Source organism: Vanessa cardui, chromosome 10 (assembly GCF_905220365.1).
Source record: "Vanessa cardui chromosome 10, ilVanCard2.1, whole genome shotgun sequence".
Lineage (NCBI taxonomy): Eukaryota > Metazoa > Arthropoda > Insecta > Lepidoptera > Nymphalidae > Vanessa > Vanessa cardui.
Genome location: NC_061132.1, coordinates 11,513,149 through 11,535,222, shown reverse-complemented (window position 1 = coordinate 11,535,222; position 22,074 = coordinate 11,513,149). Strand labels below are relative to the sequence as shown.

Sequence of the window (22,074 nt, the reverse complement as noted above, 5' to 3'; positions counted from 1 at the left end):
AATATTTTCTGATATCTTGTCTTTTAGGCTTTACCTTAAACAGCAACTAACCCTCAGACAATCTACCATGAAAAATATAATTTGAACAACTCATAATGAGACTCCTGCGAAAAGTATAATAATAACATCTCAGTCAAAAGTAAAAAGTTATTATCAATAAACATATTTGCTAATATTTATTACCAAAATGTGGTAAAACTTACCAATAATGAAGTCAGGTTCAATTCCAACGGCTTTCAAAACGTCCGTGAGACCGATCTGCACAGCGGCGATACCAATGAAGGAGTTGAGGATGTTGTCGTATATCTTGGGGTCTGGATCCGTTATGAGCTTGGTTAAGTTTATGCCTTTGGGCTCCAGAGTTTTGTGGCATCTATAGACGTTAAATAAGTGCTTAAATTAAGGATCATTGTAAAGTAGCAGTTATTTTTTAATTTATATTTTTTATTTTATAGGTCTGATTAAAAAAGAGAGATATTAAAAAAACGGCACAAGCGAAAATCTTCTCCTTAATTAAAAAAAAATCATACGTGTTTGTCTTGCACCTTTATCTATAAATATAATATTAGATAATTGAAATAATTTTGTGTCTTTTCTTTCCAAATCAAATAATGATGAATTAATGTGATAAATCAAAACCAGTAAGGTCGCTTAAATGGACATGACGTAAACACACTGTTTACACATTAAGCATGTAATAATTTTCACAATTACTTTTCAATAGCAGCAGCGAAGATAGGGATCCTCATGAGCTGTGTAGCCATTCCTGCCCACTGGGAACCCATACCGGAGTAAACAAACCAAACTGGACGGCGAACTCCGGAGAAGTACTGGATGTTACGAGATACTGACACGCTCTTGTTCGGTGTTGAATCTGAGTATGGAAAAGTTTTACGAATTTTATTTAATTGTGTTAAGAAATCACAACTTTATGAAACAATTTATCTGTTATCTTTCTGATAGTAAAGTCTTAATAATTGGTTCCTCTCATCTATATATCTACCGCCGCAAATTCGGCCTAGCTTAAAGTTCAGGTTTATGTAGTTAATCGTCTTATTCGAAACTTTTCAGTGACAACTAAGGTCAGACGGAAAACTGCGAGTGCCTCTGAAAGTACCTAGAGGTATTCAGTCAGCGCCTGGACTATTTCCGGTCGTGTCGTGATTATATTAATCAAAGATTTGAACTATAGGATCCGCAGTCTTATGAGCTACAAAGCCGGTGAGACAGCCGTATCTTATAAAAACAATATATATATATATATATTCTTAAAAGTTAAAGCCTATATCGCAGGCATCGTTTATTAAATTTATATCATGGATAATATTAAAGGATTCTCTATCTCAACAAACTTGACCATAACAAAACTTATTTGACGCATGCTTATTATGAAGAGTTCAAAACCTAACGAAACATTATTAAACTTAATATAACTTGACGACTCCGTGGTCGAGTGGTGTGTACACCGGTTTTCAAGGGTACGCAACTCCAAGGTCCCGGGTTCGATTCCCGGCCGAGTCGATATAGATTATCATTAGTTTTCTATGTTGTCTTGGGTCTGGGTGTTTGTGGTACCTTCGTTACTTTTGATTTTCCATAACACAAGTGCTTCAGCTACTTACATTGGGATCAGAGTAATGTATGTGATGTTGTCTCATATTTATTATTATTTATTTATTATTATAAAACTTATAGCTTACTCAACAATGTGTATCCTCTAACAACATGGCCCGTGATGTCCTCGTCGTGAATCGCGTGTAAAAGTCTTACGAGCTCAGCATCAACTGTTCTTGATTCAAGGTCATCTAGAATCTTAGCCACCGCTGATTCAGTGCGACCTGATACGCAGACCAATCTAGGCAGATCATCCGATGGTATTCCATTGTTGACCTAATAGTGAACAAATTATTCGATATCATAAATTATAGGCATTTTGTGTCTTTGATAGTCTTTGAGAGTTTTGTAGACATTATAAAAATAGATTATGAGAAATATTCGAAAAAAATAATCTAGTAATATTATTACATTATGATTAAATTTTATCTAAAAATATACTCATTATAAGACAGTGTGCCATTTACAACAAAAATGGAGTACGACAGATTTTCCAAGGTTAAGTCCAAAATTTCGCAATTTCATTGATTAAAATATTGTACTATGAGTGAACTAAATTGAATATACATTTTCAATTAATAATGGCAAAGGCAAATAAAGTAACGAATTTAATTTTCACTTTCTATTATAATCTGAAGTTATCTGTGAATTAATTAATTTTCTAGAGGATCAGGGAAATTAGGAAAATTACGCTAAATACAATAACTGTCTTACCTTTGGTCTCGCAACGTTCTTGAGCAATGTGTGGGCGTTTGCACCACCGAAACCAAAGCTGTTAATGCCAGACATTCCTCTGCCCCAGGGCTGCTTCTCTGTTATCACCTTGAGCCTCCCCTCCATAAGAGATGGGACGCCTTCTCTCGGAACTTGGAAATTCAGGTTTGGAGGAATATATCCAGTGGTATAGGCTATACAGAGCTGAAAAAATATTCTGGTGTTAAATAGTAGATAAGATTTTTTAACAAGATTCTTACCAAGAAACGGTTCATATAAAAATAACACAGTCATCATAAATATTAATCAGTCAACAGAATCAGTAATTGTGGTATACAAAGTGCAATACAAGAAGCATATAAAATTGTATTAAATTATACTAATGTGTACGAGCTATGAAAGGTCAATATATTCTTTGGAAAAGTACTGGAAATCTGTTTTTATTTTCGAAAACAACAAACTTTCCTTACATTTCTTCTCGTTACTTTCTGATACATTGGTTGGAATATTGACGATTAATATATAATTTACTAGTAGACGCCCGCGGCTTCGCACGCGTTTTAGATTGTTGATTGTCATGAATTAGGCAAAGAAGTAGCCATCCTTGGAGTACAAATTTGCTTCACACCAAATTAAATCAAATTCGTTGCAGTGGTTTGGCCGTGAAAGAGTGTCAGACAGACAGAGTTACTTTCATACATACATTTTTAATATTAATATAGATTAGAAAGTTTACTTAAACAAAATACATTTGATTTGATTAAACTAGAAAAAGAAATGTGGAAAAAATGTTTACCAAAGAATAATATAAATATAATTACCTTTGCAATAGAACAAAGACCTGACGCAGGTTCGCTGTGTCCCAGATTAGACTTAATGGAACCGATCATAAGAGGTTCAGATCGTCCAGTACAGAATATTTCATCGATAGCTTTAAGTTCTTCCGGATCTCCTACTTTTGTACCTGGTGGGGAAAAAACATTCTTGGATATTGAAAAACTATTGTAATTTGACGTTTTGGACATCTGGATGGGTTAAAATTGGGATGACTTCTAATTCAATCATATACAGGGTTATTGGTAACTCGACGTATAACCCTTAGGAGCTGATAGGGGTGACTATTTGCAATAATTTTAACCCCCATATGCATTATACAATAGTGAACCATTTTTGAGTTATCACGTTTTTTAGCTTTTTTCAAAATTTGTCAAAAATGTATGTAAATGAATGAATCATTTATTGAAAAAAAAAGTATCAATTAAATTCGTTCATGTTCGAATACGAATGTCCGTCAGCATCCTTTCTGGTGATTTTATTTCGATTGTTTTGAAATAATTTCCTTCTTTGAAATTATTGCAAATAGTCACCCCTATCACCTCCTAACGAATATACGTCGAGTTACCAATAACCCTGTATAATAAGATTATATAGGACATTTCCAATTTATACTGAACATTGTCCAGAAACAAACATTTGTTACAATGTTACTGAAAAGTATTCTCCAAAAACCAAATGGAATGGAAATTGTCCATAAAAGTATAAATATTTATCCATTTGAAATTTCGGGTGGCTTAATGGTTGAAAAACGTGAATCTTAAACAAATGTTGCGGACAAGAGTAAACACCTGCATAATTTTTATAATCTCATGCTTTGTCTTAAAGGAAAATTTCATTACGAAACCTACATAATATGTCGCAAGAAAATTCACTTCAATATTTACAAGTAAAAGTTTCACATTATCCTCAAACGGAAACAATATTTTGGCCAAAAGTAGGACATGTTATTTTAAGTCTTCTATGTCAGTGAATGTTTGAAAAATTGTAATGAAAACCTACCAAAGGAAGACATCGTCACAGCCTTTGAAAAAAGCAATTTCAGCGTCCATTCGATACGAATCAACAAAATTATTTACATGTTTTATTGGCGTCCTTCTATTCGCTCGTATTTTTCTTAAAACGAAATTTTATCTCGTTCCTTTGTGTCGACGACAATAGTTGAGTTCGTGATGAAAGAGCTTTTTAATTTCATGTCAGACTGCTTTCTAAGTAAACGTTGTTTAAGTTTTCCTATCTTTGAACGTTATCCATTAGTCGTTCCTGTTGTCGTTTTTATTTTTATGCGCTTTTGTATTTTTGCTCCTTATTAGAAGGACAATTTAATATTGCACTTTTAAACTTTATTCTCTTTTTATATGTATCATTTTTAATATGAACAGACAAGTGAAGGGGTAATTATATTAGTGTTTTAAAGTAAAAGATAAATAAATTCAAAGAGTTTTCTATTTAGTAATTTTTACGCTCAGTAGTAAAAGTCACAGTTCCAAGTACTTAACTATTCTCTTCTATTTTTATCCTGTCTGAACGTACACTTGTAAAAGAAAAAGAGATGAAAATAAGACCTTTAGTAAAAAGGGTAATATTTATCAGTAAGTAAGTTAATATAGATAAAGAGGAAAAAAATCCTCGAAATCTCCGAATAACTGGCACTTATTATTCCGTCAATAATTCAAATATATATTAATTTTATTACATGAAAATGACTGTAAATTTCTAGAAAAATGTATCATAACATCTATGTCATATCTTCATCATATGACACATCATATAAACATACCTGTTCCATGAGCTTCTACGAATTCAAGCGTGCTCGGTGGAATGGAACACTCTTCATAAAATTCGCTGAGGAGTAACTTCTGGATGTTACCAGCTGGGTAGGTGATACCTTGCTCTTTGTATCCATCACAGTTGGTCTTAGCGTGGAGAACTTGGGCATAGACCCTGAGAAAATAAATTTTACAATAATACTAAGTTATGGCCACATTATTATTCTAAAAAACGTATGACAATTTTTTTTCTGTTTCTGGTGTCATAATTTAATTGACAAAATTAAATTTGTGAAAAGAAATAAATTTAATTTGGAAAGTATTGAACCAGTCGACCTGATAATGTGAACCGATAATGTAAATACGCTGACAACCAAATTCATAATAATTTACAAGTAAGTAAGGTATGTAACTCTGGTTATGGGAAATCCTACCAGTAGTTCAAATCGATCAACACTAAATTTCATATTACCTTCTTGAGTCCTTAGCCTTCTGCAACAAACAAACAACAATTGCTTCAGAACGGGCGTATCCGTTTGCACTGTTGTCGAAACTCTTGCATCTTCCATCAGGTGATAACACACCCAATCTAAAAGAAATATTCGAAAAACATTTATGAGATAACTACATAAGTTATAACATAAATCACAAAGTTAGTATAATCAGATTAGTTCAAAAGAATTCTACATGAATGGGGCTAATTAGGAATGTATTCCAAAAGAAAATTATCCAAAAAGTTTTATCATTCGCAATATATTTACAAAAATATAATGTATATTCACAGTGACATTGATCACTTTGATAAAAATCAGTGATAATCATTGTACGTGCAATAGGAGTAAGGATAAGGTAATAACGACAAGTTTCAAACTCCGCAAAGTCAATAAATCCTTCTTGGGGCGAGGTATCCGTTTCTATAATAAAATTCCGCAGACATTTTTAACTTTGCCGTTTCGTAAATTCAATCATTTGAAAAAAATACATTGTTTAAAAAAAGCATATTATTCGATACAAGATTTTATAGATGATAAAAAAGGTAATACCTGTTGACTTCCAGGCAGGATATATTAATTTAAATAATTGTATTTAACTCTTGTATTCTATTTGTCTTTGTATTGCTTAAATGTTAAAAAAGAGTAACTACTTAGTTTCTTGCCTGTTCTTCTCAGTAGAATCTACTTTCCGAACCGGTAGTAGCTTCACTTAATTGTAAAATGACGATTCAAAAGTGCTTGTAAAAGCCTACTTCAATAAAATTTATTTTGATTTGATTTGATTCAGATAACCAAAAGAATAAAGCAAGAAGATACTCTACCTTGAGAACTGCAAAGATACGTAGGGATGGAGACACAAGTTCGATCCTCCAACAATAGCGGCGTCACAGTGTCCATCACGTATAGCTCTGAATGCGTGTTCCAAGGCGTACAAGGAACTGGAGCAAGCTGAATCAACGGTGTACGAAGGACCAGTAACTCCAAGCCAGTAGGAGATACGGTTGGCTAACATAGCTCGGGAACAGCTAAAAATCATATGAAACTTTAGAATCTTCAGCTATGGATAAGAAACCCTATTGTTTCGGCAAATAAATTCTTTTTTCCCAAACATAATATTTTCTCAGAAATTTCTTTCAACGACAAATTTTGTTTGATGGGGTTAGCTTACAATATAATATTGTTTCTTACGTTTCAAATCACTTCACGACATATTAAATAGTTATTAATCGTTAATTATAATTTCTATTACTTTCGACACAAATGCCCAAACGATTTATTTTCCCAAAATACTTAATGATTTTCTCGTTTCGTAATGAAATGCATCAACGACCATAGTAATTTAAGCGTGTATCTCTTCTCTGAATTTGCACTTATAACGCCACGCCAGCATTTTAATCTCGTATTAACCCTAAATGACACAAACTTCATCATACCAAATTTCCGATCAGAGTTTATTGACCTCTATTGATTAAATGAATTGAACTATTTCCATCATTATTAACAACCTAATAACTTTACCATTTTAGAAATGAAAGTTAACTTTTTCATTGTAAAAGCGCAGTATTACTTCGTTAATGCTCGATATTAATAAGTCCACAGTTAAAACTCTTTGCTAGTAAAATTAAACGATATTTAAGTTTTGTTCCGATAAGTCACAGAAGATTAAAAGGAAAATGTAGTCCACATTTTTATTGAACAGTAATAAATATAAATATTGGACAACATCATATACATTACTCTGATCCCAATATAAGTAGTTAAGCAATTGTGTTATGAAAAATCAGAAGTAACGACGGTACCATAAACACCCAGACCCAAGACAACATAGAAAACCAATGAACTTTTTCTACATCGACTCGGCCGGGAATCGAACCTGTGACCTCGGAGTAGCGTACCCATGAAAACCAGTGCACACAATACTCGACCACGGAGGTCGTCAAGTGGTTTATGGTGTTCTTTTCTCTTTAGGTCATTGACCTTATTTCGTTTTTTTGTATTCGGCATTACTTCTTACTTAAATACACACGTAATGTTATACAAATATAATCTATATTTGCTTGCACACTCACCCAGTCACACCGAATCCGTTGACTTGCATTTTTTCGTAGAACCATGTCTTCTCAGATTCGGAGAAGCAAGCGCCGATGAAAACCCCAGTCTTGGTGTTGCGAAGTTCTTTTGGATTCAAACCTGAGGACGATACTTACTTTTAAAAATTTATTTTAATAATAAATTTCTTACTGATAATCACATAGTTTTGGAAAAACGTAATGCCTTTAACAACAGCCTACAAATTTCCCACTGCTGGGCTCAGGCCTCTTCTCCCTTCGAGGAGGAGGTTTGGAACATATTTCACCACGCTGTTTCCTTTTAAATTCCTTTGAAATTAGACACATGCAGGTTTCCTCACGATAATTTCCTTCACCGAATGAATTACAAACACAAATGCCTGGGTTTGAACCCACATCATCGGGTAAGATGCACACTTTCTAACCACTGGGCCATCTCGGCTCTCATGATGCCTTTGAGATACTAAATTAATCGAGATTAATAACATATTTCCGATTATAAAATGATACGCTGATACTAAATATACCTCATAGTTTTTCTTGTAGCTATATTGTCCATGTCTTATATACAAAAATCTTCCTCTCGAATAACTCTATCTATTAAAAATAACCGCATGATAATTTTATCTCATCTAATAAAGAAATATGTTCCAAACCTTTTCCTGGAAAGGAAAGGAGGCCTTAGCCCAGCAGTGGGAAATTTACAGGCTATCGTTGTTGTTGTAAATAAATATTGGACAACATCACATACATTACTCTGATCCCAATGTAAGTAGCTAAAGCACTTGTGTGGGAAAATCTGAAGTAACGACGGCTCCACAAACCAGACCCAAGACAACATAGAAAACTAATGAACTTTTTCTACATCGACTCAGCCGGGAATCGAACCCGGGACTTAATTATACATACATAGCAAATTATTCTGCTCTATTTATTTAATTAATCGTATCACAGATAACTAATGAATTGATGCGACATATATACATAATGAATACCTAAACTGTGTCTCGGCTCATTAATCAGATATATACAATACAGTTCCATACGTTTCACGTATTAAATGTAATACTATTGTATATTCACATAATGGATGAAAAGAGGGCGATTCTACTAATTTATAACAGCTGCGATATGTCGCCAAAATAACATCTGTTATGAGCAATTATTTACAATGTCATGATTTTTTTAAATATACTTATATAATTTTAATTTTAATAATAACATTTAGTACAGGTTTGATTTTTAAATACGTTTTTAATTGATCATATATAAGTATAATTATTGATTCGGTTATCGACACCGTATAGTGGGACTCCCGTCACTTCCTCTCGTCGCGTGGTGCGGTGACTAGTACTGCCTGGCACGAGAAAAACAAAAGGTGGTTGATTTTGAACGAGCAGGAGAAGAAAGCTACATTCGTGGATAGGCGGTAAAAGTGTATAATCATATACAATAAGCGATTAAATAACATATGTATCGATTGGTATAATATAGCGACATAAATTAATGTTATGTTAGTAGTCTTATCACAACATCGTTTACGATACGTTCTCGATTCTTAATAGAATCCGATCTAACGAAATGTGGTTGAATAGAGAAATCGCGACGAATATATTTCGATTCGATTGCGATAAAGTCTACTGATAAATTGACATTTGTTAGTAGAATCTCCCCCAGTTGTATGATCCGGATAGAACAATCATATCTATCTACTTATGTTACCATGGTGTTATTGTGTATATTATTATGTATATTGCATTAAGAGGTAGGTTTTGTCTGTTTTGTCTACTTGCACTAATTCTTATATTAATTTTACCAAAAAAGTCAATAACAGACAGTGTCCAAACTTAGGGTTGTTACTGAGATAAATAATTTTATGTTAAAAAAATAACGACATATTTAGTAGTAGAATAAATCGTTATAAAAAAATATAATATATTATTATTAAACATTTCACAAAATTTATTGACAAACATCACCTATGGATGCAACATCAAGCTCGCAGGTGCGTCCTCACCTTTATAATATTACTTTCAATGTACAGTGAAATTAACTAATATGTTATATCATATACTCTTAAACGGCTGACGAAAACTTATCCGTATGTATAATAAAATTGGAGTGTGTTTGTAATATTAAAATATCCGCTTATTACAAAATGCTTGTGTGTACACGGTGTATATACCAAAATAACATTTTTGCAATTTTTGTCTGTCTGTTTGTTTGTTCCGGCTAATCTTTGGAACTATTTTGACGGCATTGGCCGAAAGCTGATATAATAAAGAATAACTTAGGCTACAACAATTACTTTTTTGTTTAATTCGTACGCGAAAAATTGATAACATTTTTCACCTCTTTTTGAGTATTTGGACATTTTTGTGACGACTTTTAGGATCATTAATACAATAATGTTTGGAATAGTGCGAATTATATAGCTTATGCCTTAAATTATATTATCCTATTAAAGAAATACGCTTCTTAAAGTCTTGATGAAAACATCGATCAAATTTTCGGATAACTTCGGAATAATATTGGACGGTCAAAGAGATTTATCCGGTTATAATAATTAACGAACGGAAGTTTTAATGTACGAGATAAAAGTACTCGCTCAATAAAGATTGTCGAGGCTCGTTTTACTCGAATCAAGCGAAGTTTGTTTTAAGATAAATTGTTCGAGCGTTCTGTGTATCTATAACTTCGTATAGTACGACACAACTTAGATGTCGCATCGGCGATATTCGTAAAACCGATCACATCCGAATTGAGTACGCTATCCCAAATTATCAATATTTATTTCTTATGTGAATATGATCTTTATACAAACGTAATAACTTGTAATATCATATAACCTAATATATTCGTCAATTTGACACGTCCATTTACGTGCACTTGCTTTCTCTGACGCGAGAATCTACAGCGACGATTAGCGTCGAATGCCGCGATAGGGGGCTATTGGTTGTGTAAATCGGTGTTATTGAATTTGCCGATGCTACATCTAAGTTGTGTCGTACTATACTGAACCGAAATGTTTATCAAACAATTGGTCACCAAAGAGATCTTATATATTTTAAGCAATATGATGTTTAGAAATATTACACATAACATACAAATAAGTAAAATAAATTTGTCATTATCATTGCCAGATTATTTTTTTATACATCATTGAACTCAAATTACCGAAATATGTTTACATAGGTACATAACGTTACAATGAATAAAAATGCTTTTCCTCTGTACTGTGTGAGCCCGGCTGGGTAAGTTACCTGCCTGCATCATATATATCACCGCCAAATTTTGAAAGGTAAGTGAGCCAGTGTAACTACTGTCACAAGGGACATAACGTCGTAGTTCCCAAGATTGGTGGCGCACTGACGGTGCAAGGAATGGTTATTATTTTTTACAGGGCTTTTGTCTATGGGCCGAGGCCCACCACTGAAGAATGACCATTAGATGGCCCATATACTCGAAAAAATTCACCACAAAAATCTCATTAAATTAGTTGAAACATTCAGTGAAACAAAATGGCAGAGTCAGTGTCCTCGGAAATTGACGTCTCGAAAATCCACTGCGAATTTAGTCTAAGACCTCTGAATTCACGGATCAAATAAATTGATCCCATTAGCAAAGGAGATTGGAAAACTAGATTGTATTATGACTTAGAAACTAGTCAATAGATGATCACTATGTTGTTTATACTTTTCATTCGTATTTACTTGTAAGATTTTGGCCCACACACAAATATCAAAAGAGATCTCTTTGATGGCTCATTGGTACCAACATTACCATTCTATAAATTTTGTTTAAGAAATCATCACGGAACTTAATTTGACTTCGGTTTGACAGTTTAAAAAATAACGGACTTCTGTAGTTATTTTTGAATTTTATTCAAAAATAAAATGAAATTTTATACTTTATTTCAAATGCACATTTTGCATTATGATTGTTGTTATAAGCAATACTTTTATTTAATTATGACATTAAAGATATGAATTCCTTGTGGACGCTCCGTGTTCAAAGGAGTAAATCTATATTATATATATAAATATTATAAATGTGAAAGTAAATCTGTCTATCGGTCGCTTTTTCACGGCCAAACCGCTGAAACGAATTTGATGAAATTTGCTATGAAGCAAATTTAAACTCCAAGAAAGGACATAGACTACTTTTTTTGAATAATTTCATGACAACCAACACCCTAAAACAATGCCGGGAGCGACTTCTAGTTGTAATATAAATTGTTAAAAAATATATGACGTTTTAATGTTATGTTTTAAAACAAATACAACATAAAAATACATTATATACAAATACATTATAATCGGGGTTAATTTCGACATATATTTAATTAAATTAATTCACGTATCATTATTCTTTTCGAAGTTGAATTAAAAATTGTTTTTACAAAAACAACTGTATACATTTTAATGAACACTAATTACATTAAATACAATTAAATACAGGTAAAGGGGAAGGGAAGGGAAAAGCTTACTTTTACAAGGAAAATTATTTATACCACTTCCTTATTTTAATTTAAAAACAAGCAGGATTAACGTGCCAGCTGATGGCAAATGGTCACCACTGCCCATATCCCTTGGCATTGTTATAAATATTGACCATGCCACACATCGTCAACGATGATATAACCAACCTTGAAAAATGAGATTTTATGACTCTTATATACATATATAGTTACACTGGCTCACTCACCCTTCAGACTGGAACATCATAAAAAATCAACTGTTTGGAAGTAGAATGTGATCAGTGGGTGGTACACAAAGGATCTTGCACAATGCAAGGTGTTAGCATAGTTCAGACCTGACCTGTATTATAACATACTAGCGCTCCGTGCCGGCTCTACACGTGTGAACATAAGATTTATTTTATATGTTTACGTTGTAGTAGATATAGGTTGATGTAGGTATAACAATTGTTCGTGTATTACAACTTATTTACACAAAAACCTGAATAAATTATATATTTAAACCAGAAATCCGTTTAGTAGTTTTGGAGTTAATAGCGAATATACATACAGACAGAAACCAGGGGACTTGTGAGTTTGTTTTATATATATGTATCGATATTTAAAGAACGTAGAAACGTGAAAACTATTATCAGTTTTACAGTAAGTCGAATGATTACTTCATGACAATTTGAATTAATGAAATTATTCATTAATCATTAAATTCAGATTAATCATTTTCTCATTCAATAATTAATCATCACTGTTTTAATGTACACAATAACATATATCGATATAATTTATATTGGAAGGTACCTACTACATATGTTTATACGGCATGTACGTATTTAAAATACAGTTTGATAAATAACAAAATTATAGTTCAGTGAAAAGGTCACTCAAGAAAGTTTTTATATTTTCTTTACCCATGAATATTTAAATTGGACTTCAGACGTCAGAACATTAATAATATACCTTTGACTCAGTAAGAGTTATACTCGTCACAAATTTACAACTATCTAATAATTCATAGATGTTATTATTAAACGTTTCACTTATCGCTAAAGCATTACTTCCAGACAATCTTTAGACAGGAGACTACTTTTATAATAAATCTGAGAAGAGGTATAGTTAACTATAATACTAAATTAGATGTAGCATCGGAAAATGCAATAAAATGATGATAAAACCGATTACTGTCGATTTACACAACCAATAGAAATAGCTCCGTATCGCGCCATTCGACGCTATTCGTCGCTATAGATCCTCACGTCAGTTCAACCCGAGAAAACAAGTGCATGTAAATCAACATGAATATATTACGTCTTATGATATTACAAGTTATTACGTTTGTGTAAAGATCATATTCACATGAGAAATAAATATTGATAATTTGGGATAGCGTGCACAATTCGGATGTGATCGGTTTTACGAATTTTGCCGATGCTACATCTAAGTTGTGTCGTGTAACTATTATATTATATTTAATAATGCCACGCCCCTCCACGTCAATAATTAAGTGTATGGAGGCAATCATTCGTGAGATAAAATATTTATACGATAAAACAACTTAAGTGACACAGTATACTAACAAGCGCCCTCATCTACACTACGCTTTCCCTCTTACTCCTTCTATCTCCCTCCCTCTCTAACACACATGTAAACACAACCTACGAACGCACACACATGGTATATTAAAAATCTATATGGTCATAGTTCTTTTAGATATGGACGTATGTATTTAAAATTGGTCTTATAATTTCTATAATAATTAGTTAAGCAAATGTGAATTTGGAGAGCGATTAGATCCTAATCTCCTGGAAGGGGGAAATGCCTCAGCGTTGCAACACTTACAGGCTACTATTGATCATCTTTGCTGTCTGTTCGAACATTAATCATCTCATACAGAGACATATTATAGGCACGAGTATCGTCATAGGAAACAGCCCCGATAATTTGACATAAAGACACACGCCTTACTTAGTTAATATACGATTGATATAAAATAAAATAATACTATTCTTAGTAAGCAATTCTCATTTTACATCTCAATGTAACTCGCTATAGCACTTGTGCTATGGAAAATCAGAAGTAATGACGGTACCACAGACAGGCAGAGCCAAGACAACATAGAAAGCTAATGAAGTTGTTCTACGTCGACTCGGCTGGGAATTGAACACGGGACCTCGGTATTTCGTATCCACGAAAACCGGTGTACACACTACTCGAGCACGGAGCATTTATATGGATAAATAATAATAAAAAACTGCTAATAGTAGACTTCTGGATTGAATTTTAACCTATTAACTTACCAGCATCAATAACAGCTTCATAGGCTTTCTCCAAGAGGATCCTACACATGGGGTCCATGGTGTGCGCCTGCTTGAAGTGCACGCCGAAGAAGGAGGCGTCGAATTTGTTGACATTGTTGATTTTTCCCGTGCGCTGCGGGATCTCGGGGTGAGCCAACTTCCAACGACGACTGTCCCCCGATATGAGGTCCACCTGATACCAAATAAATCACCAATTATAGCTCAACCTTTCCTAAGTCTGTCGGACGAGCATATGGGCCACCTGATGGTAAGTGGTCACCGTCACCCATAAACAATGACGCTGTAAGAAATATTAATTATTCCTTACATCGTCAATGTGCCACCAACCTTTGTAACTAAGATGTTATGTTCCATGTGCCTGTAGTTACACTGGCTCACTCACCCTTCAAACCGGAACACAACAATACTGAGTACTGTTATTTGGCGGTAGAATAACTGATGAGTGGGTGGTACCTACTCAGACGGGCTTGCACAAAGCCTACCACCAAGAAAACACTGCTTTAGGGCCTCCTGTTACAGCTTCAGAGTTTCAGAATACAAGGTCTGTTGAATGAAAATGACTGGGATATTAATAATTAGCAACGGTACCTTATTAAACAAATTGTCCTGCAAGTGTGCAACGGAGTCCGAATCGGGAAAGTAGCCGGAGATGCCGGTGATGAGGACTTCGTCTCCGGGTGCTGGATGCGACAGCCGGTGACCCGACGTCAGCCTGTCTTCTGAGACGATCGTGGGTGCCATCTGGTTTAATAATACATTTCACTATTAAAATTTTAACGATTGACTTTTTAAGAGTTAGAAATTAAGACATGACAATTTCAAAATCAAAATCAAAATCAAAATAAACTTTATTCAAGTAGGCTTTTATAAGCACTTTTGAATCGTCATTTTACAATTAAGTGAAGCTACCACCGGTTCGGAAAGTAGATTCTACCGAGAAGAACCGGCAAGAAACTCAGTAGTTACTCTTTTTTAACATTTAAAAAATACAACGTCATGTTAATTAAATACAATTATTTCAATTAATGTATCCTGCTTGGAAGTCAACAGGTATTAACTCCACGCTTTTTTATCATCTACAAAATCTTGTATCGAATAGTATGCTTTTTCTACCAATGTATTTTTAACAAACGATTTGAATTTACTAAACGGCAAAGTTAAAAATTTCTGCGGAATTTTATTATAGTTTGTAGTTGTTTTCCTTAGTTTTTGACTGAGAAGATTTATAGTCCAAAGGCAGCCATCCCACAAACTTAAGCTTAAGCTGACAACTTTGTTTTTCGTTTTTCCATCGTCATGAGGAAACCTGCATGTGTCTAGTTTCATTCTGCCACATGTGTATTCCAACCACATTGGAACAGCGTTGTGGAATATGTTCCAAACCTTCTTCCACAGGGAGAGAAAGCCTTAGCCCAGCAGTGGGTAATTTACGGTCGAATAATTTTTTTTTTTGGAGCGATATTATACGCAATGAAATGATTTAATTTACGTCAATCATAAATAAACATAATGTGTAGAAAAACAATGTAACACATGTACCGGGTAATGATACTCATTAGCTGGTGTTGACTTGCAAATGCTTGCACTATGGCCTAGCTCTGACTGATATGTATAAACAATAATTTAAAAGTATAATATATTTTTATTGTATATTAATTTAATTCCATGAACTTGTATACGGTTACGATTTGAATCACTTCTCATGAATAAAAGAAAAGAATAAATTAATATTAAATTTATTATTTAGTATTTGTTTTCATCTCGTGTGAGGTGAAGGAAAACGTCGTGAGGAAACCTGCATGTCTATTTACATATGTATCAACCAAATGTAAATTAACTACAAACTTTCTATACAAAGGAAGACGAGACAGCAGTCTTCTATTATGCCTATATTATATTTGACTATTACAGGTATACCTTTAATTTAAAAGTGCCTATATGTCTTACAGTTGAACTGAAGACTGCTCTACTTCTTTTGAGAGAGCGTGGGTTTTGTTACATCGAATTATAATAGTATGTTTTCTCAGAATGTTTTTCCTCTTATTTGACGTTGTTTCAATTCTACTTACTAGTTATTGATCTATATTTATAATACATAGAAATATTTACTAATTGGAATACTATTTATTTATATAATTACTATTACTAAGAAAAAAGGCAATAATTTGTATGTATGTTTGTTACCGTAAAAACCATTGAAAGGATTTCAATAAAACTTTACAAAAAATATAGCTTATATATTAGAATATAACATAGGCTATAATTTATAAAAGAAATACGTGAATACCTAACAGCCAATCACTGAAACGCAATCGAAGACGCAGGTAAAAACTAGTATCACACAAAACCTAAATTATATTATACTACATATTGTTAAAGATATACGCTTGAATATGACGTCATCATTTTATCATCACAACAAAAAAAAACACATCTTCTATGAACTATGCTAGTCACTTAAAGTTACTATCATTATAAATAAATTGTCTTGTAACAAATCATTGTATCGACGACAATCATTGTCCAACACAATTTTGACAAAATTTGTGAAACTAATTAATAAAATTTTAAAGTGGCTGACTGACAATGCCTTAAAATGAACAGATGAATATTAAGGAAAATTTCAAAGTTCATCTCTTTTATCGAAAATAAAATAGGCATTCTTTAAAGATAGATTATTAAGACTCAAAATTCATCACCGAAGAGGATGAAACTTAGCATGAAAGTTCGTATAAAAATGCTTCTTATATAATTCGTGTAGAAGGCTTCCTTCAATATCTGAATTATGGAAATTAGTGTTATGCTTAATAAGTGGGCATACTGACAAATGACTTAATGTGAGAAATATTAACCATTTCCCATACCACCACTCAACCTACACAAGCACGGCAATGGTAAAAATTGTTATTCGACGGTAGAACCATGATAAGTTGGTACCACCCAGTCTTAACCTACCACTTGTATAACGTCTATTAATTAGTAAATAATCAACTTCATACTCTTCTCGAATTATAATTACCATCAATTAAAATGGCTAGTAAATAAATAAATTGGCATAGAGTTTGCGTCAGCGATGTCTAATTCCTAGCAAACTGCATCTATTAGACACCAACTCCACAAAGCAAATAGCAACGAATTATTTTATTTGCGGACGGCAAGCGAACGCTATTTACTTTACGTGTGCAAAGTCTAAAACTATAACTTTATATTTGCAAACCCTTCGGACCTCCCGCTATATCTACACCAAGTCTGCGTCGATGCTGTTTACCCCACTACATACGAAACGATACACTAATTTATTGCGTCAATTTAATTCGCTAACGAGTTTTTTATTTAAAATTTATTATAATATATTTTAATTTTTTTTTCTAGTTGTCGTTTATCATTGTAAATTCGACGATCATTTACAAACAATGAATAACAAGATACTTTGATCGGAAATAAATTAAAAAGTTAGGTTGAACTGGATGATACCTTGTCATTATTACGATTAAAAAGTTGAAATGTCAAATGAGTGATTCGATTTTTTTAATTTAATTTTTCATTTGAATATATGTATGTCACAACATTATAAGGAAATAATTTAGTCAACATTTAATGCGTATTACAAACTCTCTGCACTCCTTATAAACTTAAACTATGCCAAATTTCATATTCAATCCGCTTAATTTTCGTTATAAGGGGTTAGAAGTATCTCTTCATATTTGCTATTTCATTTATGTTTACATTTTCTATAATAATATTTATCTAAATATCATTTAATAAGTTATTTTCAGACTTAAAACATTATTACATTAACCCATAACTAAATAAAAAAATGTTTATGCTAATGGTAATGCTTTAAATATTATTACGTCCATTAACAATAGGCTATTTAACTGGTTTTTAAAATCCATTGTAAATTATTTAGTACAGGTTAAGAAACCCAGTAAAAGTTTATTTCTTTTATTTCTAGTACATATTTGGTGACGTCAGATGCTTGTATTTTAATCTGTGGTACAGTAGGCAAGTAAGGTTAACAAGCACTGATATCATAAGCCCGGCCAACCAGGAGCGTTTTGTGTCACGTGACAAACGTTTAAAAAAAAACATTGTTATTTATGGATTTTTGAATAAATTAAGTATTATTTTCCACTTTCGTTAATAAATAAACATTTTTAAACTACGTAACAGGAACGCACGACCGGGATTTTGCATTCAATCAATTTCATCTGCTTTTTGTTTTATTATCTATGGGATCAATTATTTACTAAACTCGAAAGTAAATATAATCTGGATGTATTTGTTTTTTTCTATATCAATCACTATTCAATTAAATAAAGGTCAGATATGTATGAACTCTTCGTAACCCTTAAGCTGTTTGTTAACTGAACTAGCTTGTATTTGGATAACAATATTAATGCAGATTAAACTATCTTAACCAATTTTTCAATGTCACGGCTAGACTCGAGGACAAGAAAAGTATGTAGGTATTAATACTAATAGGTATATACATACTCAAATAAAGTTATTCTCTATTCCGTAGATCTCTTAGTCTTATTGGTTGGTAGTGCGACCCAACCATTAACACTTTGAGTGTTAACGAGCGAAATATGTCTATGTGATATTAAGTTTAGTTTAGTATAGTTTGGTATCTAAGTTTACAAGAACGAAATCAGTCGACACATACGCAATACTGGTTGTCGTCCGCGGCTTCTCTTGCGTTTTAGTGGATTGGTTGTCATGAGTTAGGTAAAAAAGTAACCTATGTCCTTCCTTCAAGCTTTCTTCACAACGAATTTCATCAAATTCGGTTCAGCGGTTTGGTCGTTAAAGAGCGACATGCAGATTGAATTACTCTCACATTTAAATAAATATGAGACATGAAAATCACATACATAACTCTGATCCCAATGTAAGTAGCTAAAGCACTTGTGTTATGGACAATCAGAAGTAACGACGGCACCACAAACACCCAAACCTAAGACAACATAGAAAACTAATGATAATCTACATCGACTCAGCCGGGAATCGAACCCGGGACCACGGAGTGGCATACCCATGAAAACCGGTGTAACCGGTGTGTCAAAATTAAAATAAAAGTAAATGTTCACCAAAAGTTTTTCAAAACTATTTACAAAAACAAACAACTGTGTTTCAAAAGCTCAGTTTTCACAAACACTTTCCAAAAAGTTTTTACTATATTTTAGAACTAGCGCGCACTAGTAACTTTTGTCACGGTGACTGTTTCGTCACTCTTGTCGAGTCCCTGAATATATTGTATAGAGGTGCGCGCAGATTACGACGTGACATTTGTGTCTGCATCTGTACATATTCACGGACTTGACAAGAGTAACGAAACAGTCACCGTGACAAAAGTTACCAGTGCGCGCTAGTTCTTATACTATAAAAATTAAAAGAAATAGGCTCACCGTTAAATTTAATAGAAGTAACTTGGTTAAGTCAGCTTATAGTAAAATTCCTGGATTCGATCCTGTTACACGGACACCGGCCACTGCACGTCTGGTCGCAAATGTCCAACGAACTTTGTTTTTAAAACATACAATTTAAAAATTATATACAGGGTGCTCAGTATTAGGAGAGGCATTTAACAATATGAAAATATATATCATTTTCTTTATGTAATAACTTTATTCCCCGTATTAATTTAGCAAATCATAATTATTGCAAATATTTGCATGTGTATGGAATATAATTAAAATTTAATTCAATAAATAAATATACAATACATTTTAAATACTATTTAAATTATTCAAAATCAAAATAGACTTCATTCAAGTAGGCTTTTACCATCACTTTTGAATCGTCATTTAACAATTAAGTGAAGCTACCACCGGTTCGGAAAGTAGATTCTACCGAGAAGAACGGGCAAGAAACTCAGTAGTTACTCACTTTCAACATTTAAAAATACAGTTATGTTAGTTAATTACAAATGTATGTATGTATGTAATTTATCCTGCCTGGAAGTCTACAAGTATTAATTCCTCGCTTTTTTTATCGTCAGCATAATCTGGTACTGAATAGTACGCTTTCTTTACCAAAGTATTTTTTACATATGATTTAAATTTACGAAGCGGAAAAGTTAGAAATGTCTGTGGAAATTTATTAAAGAAACGGACTAAGTATGTAATAAATATAAAAAAGAGGTACAAGAGGCGACCTCTTTGCTACGACAGTCTACACATTCATATACAGCGTTAAAAGAACGAAAGCAATAACAGAACAACAGCGGTTCATTTTTCTTTTGTTTTGCGATTAGAATTAAATATATAGTATATATAAAATAATAAGGATGTTTTCAATGACAATGTGACTGTGAATGTGTGATGATTTTCAATGACAACGTAAGTGAATTAAAACATGGTACATAAACGGTTCTTTTCACGCTTATTATGGTCGCTCTAACAATAAGACCGGCCAATCACGAAGAGCTTTTGACAGTTGACAACTTGACGCGGCACAGATTGTTATCTAACAGTTTAACTTCGATAGATTACAATAAGCTTAAAATAATGCGTTAAATTGCAATCATATTTCACGGTTCACAATGTTTCGACAGTTTACAATCTGATGAGATAGATTGTAATCTAACAGATTATGAAAAAAATCATAAATATATTGTTAACATAAGAATTAATAACATTAAATGATTAAATATATACAAATATGAACTAAAACTAGTAACTGTATAAATCTTGACCGCGTGGAACGGTGGCAAGAATGCTAGCAGCATTTCCCCGTTGAATCGCAATTCCGATCCTCTGGGCAAAAAATGAACCAGCCCTTCTGTCACCAGTGGAGGCAATGAGGCGAGGTGTTATACTTTTGATACGAATTATGTAATATTACGGTGACATTTAATTAGTTTAGTTTTCAATCTCAGCCAATTCGAGTGAAGTCAATGTTGGTACACAAATCTTTTCACGTTTCGTTATACCGAATTGAATTAAGGTGTATTTTAAAATTGCGGTACTGAATAAACACATGCGTACGGAACCTCTCCCCGGTACCCACTCTATTAAATTCTGACACATTGTTTACCGCCCTCGTCGTTTTTCAGTCACAAACAGACGAGATCTCCTTCACGCCCTACGATTAGAATGATCGAAATCTTAATATAACCTTTAAATATTCTACTTGGAAAATGTTATCGTTAATAAATATTATGAAGTTATTATGTTATTATTTGAAAATTAAATACAATACTAAAGATATACAAATATAAATACAATATACAATATTTTCGATTTTTAAATATACAATTAACCGCCTTCTAAAAAAGGGCGTTATCCTTTCGACGTATGTATGTAATATTGTTAGAATTTAATACTATTTCATAATAGTATGATGATGCATTTAAGCTTCCAAGCACGTGTTTAATTTCGTTAGTGTAAGTTGGTCCACAAATTTATCTGTAACTGAAAGTCGTATTGAGATAATCGAATACTTTATAGAAATACTTTTTTTTTTGTTCACTAGCTGCTTCTAACTACTGTACCATCTCGGCTCTCAACCCTTAGGTGTCTGATATATTTTTAAGTCTGAATGCACATCAAATATTGCTCGATTAAGACAGTTTTGACTTTCCAGTCACAGCAATATTTATCTTTATATGGCAAAGATGCAATACTGGATTATTTTAAAGGGCACTAAGAATATAATAGTATAGGTATGATAGAGATAGCAATAGCAATAATTGTATGAGTGTGAGATGAGAGAATTACTAATACTATAATTGCAGTTAAATTATTGATTAAAATTCTTGGTATTTCGTGATTTTCAAAATCC

General features: G+C 32.9%; 1 protein-coding gene across 1 annotated transcript in view; it reads right to left on the bottom strand.

Annotated features, from left to right (window-relative positions):
* The window catches only part of LOC124532761 (fatty acid synthase-like), a 44,611-nt gene extending 24,830 nt beyond the window's left edge, over positions 1 to 19,781 (bottom strand). Inside the window, exons 1-12 of the mRNA XM_047107822.1 lie at positions 19,698 to 19,781; positions 14,875 to 15,027; positions 14,266 to 14,458; positions 7,495 to 7,615; positions 6,247 to 6,450; positions 5,404 to 5,520; positions 4,943 to 5,106; positions 3,150 to 3,292; positions 2,329 to 2,532; positions 1,701 to 1,890; positions 715 to 874; positions 204 to 373 (exon numbers count right to left, since the gene is read on the bottom strand). Of these exons, the coding sequence (XP_046963778.1) occupies positions 204 to 373; positions 715 to 874; positions 1,701 to 1,890; positions 2,329 to 2,532; positions 3,150 to 3,292; positions 4,943 to 5,106; positions 5,404 to 5,520; positions 6,247 to 6,450; positions 7,495 to 7,615; positions 14,266 to 14,458; positions 14,875 to 15,027 (1,819 nt within the window). The 5' untranslated portion in view covers positions 19,698 to 19,781. The remainder of the gene's footprint in view (positions 1 to 203; positions 374 to 714; positions 875 to 1,700; positions 1,891 to 2,328; positions 2,533 to 3,149; positions 3,293 to 4,942; positions 5,107 to 5,403; positions 5,521 to 6,246; positions 6,451 to 7,494; positions 7,616 to 14,265; positions 14,459 to 14,874; positions 15,028 to 19,697) is intronic.
* Positions 19,782 to 22,074: the final 2,293 nt, after the last annotated feature.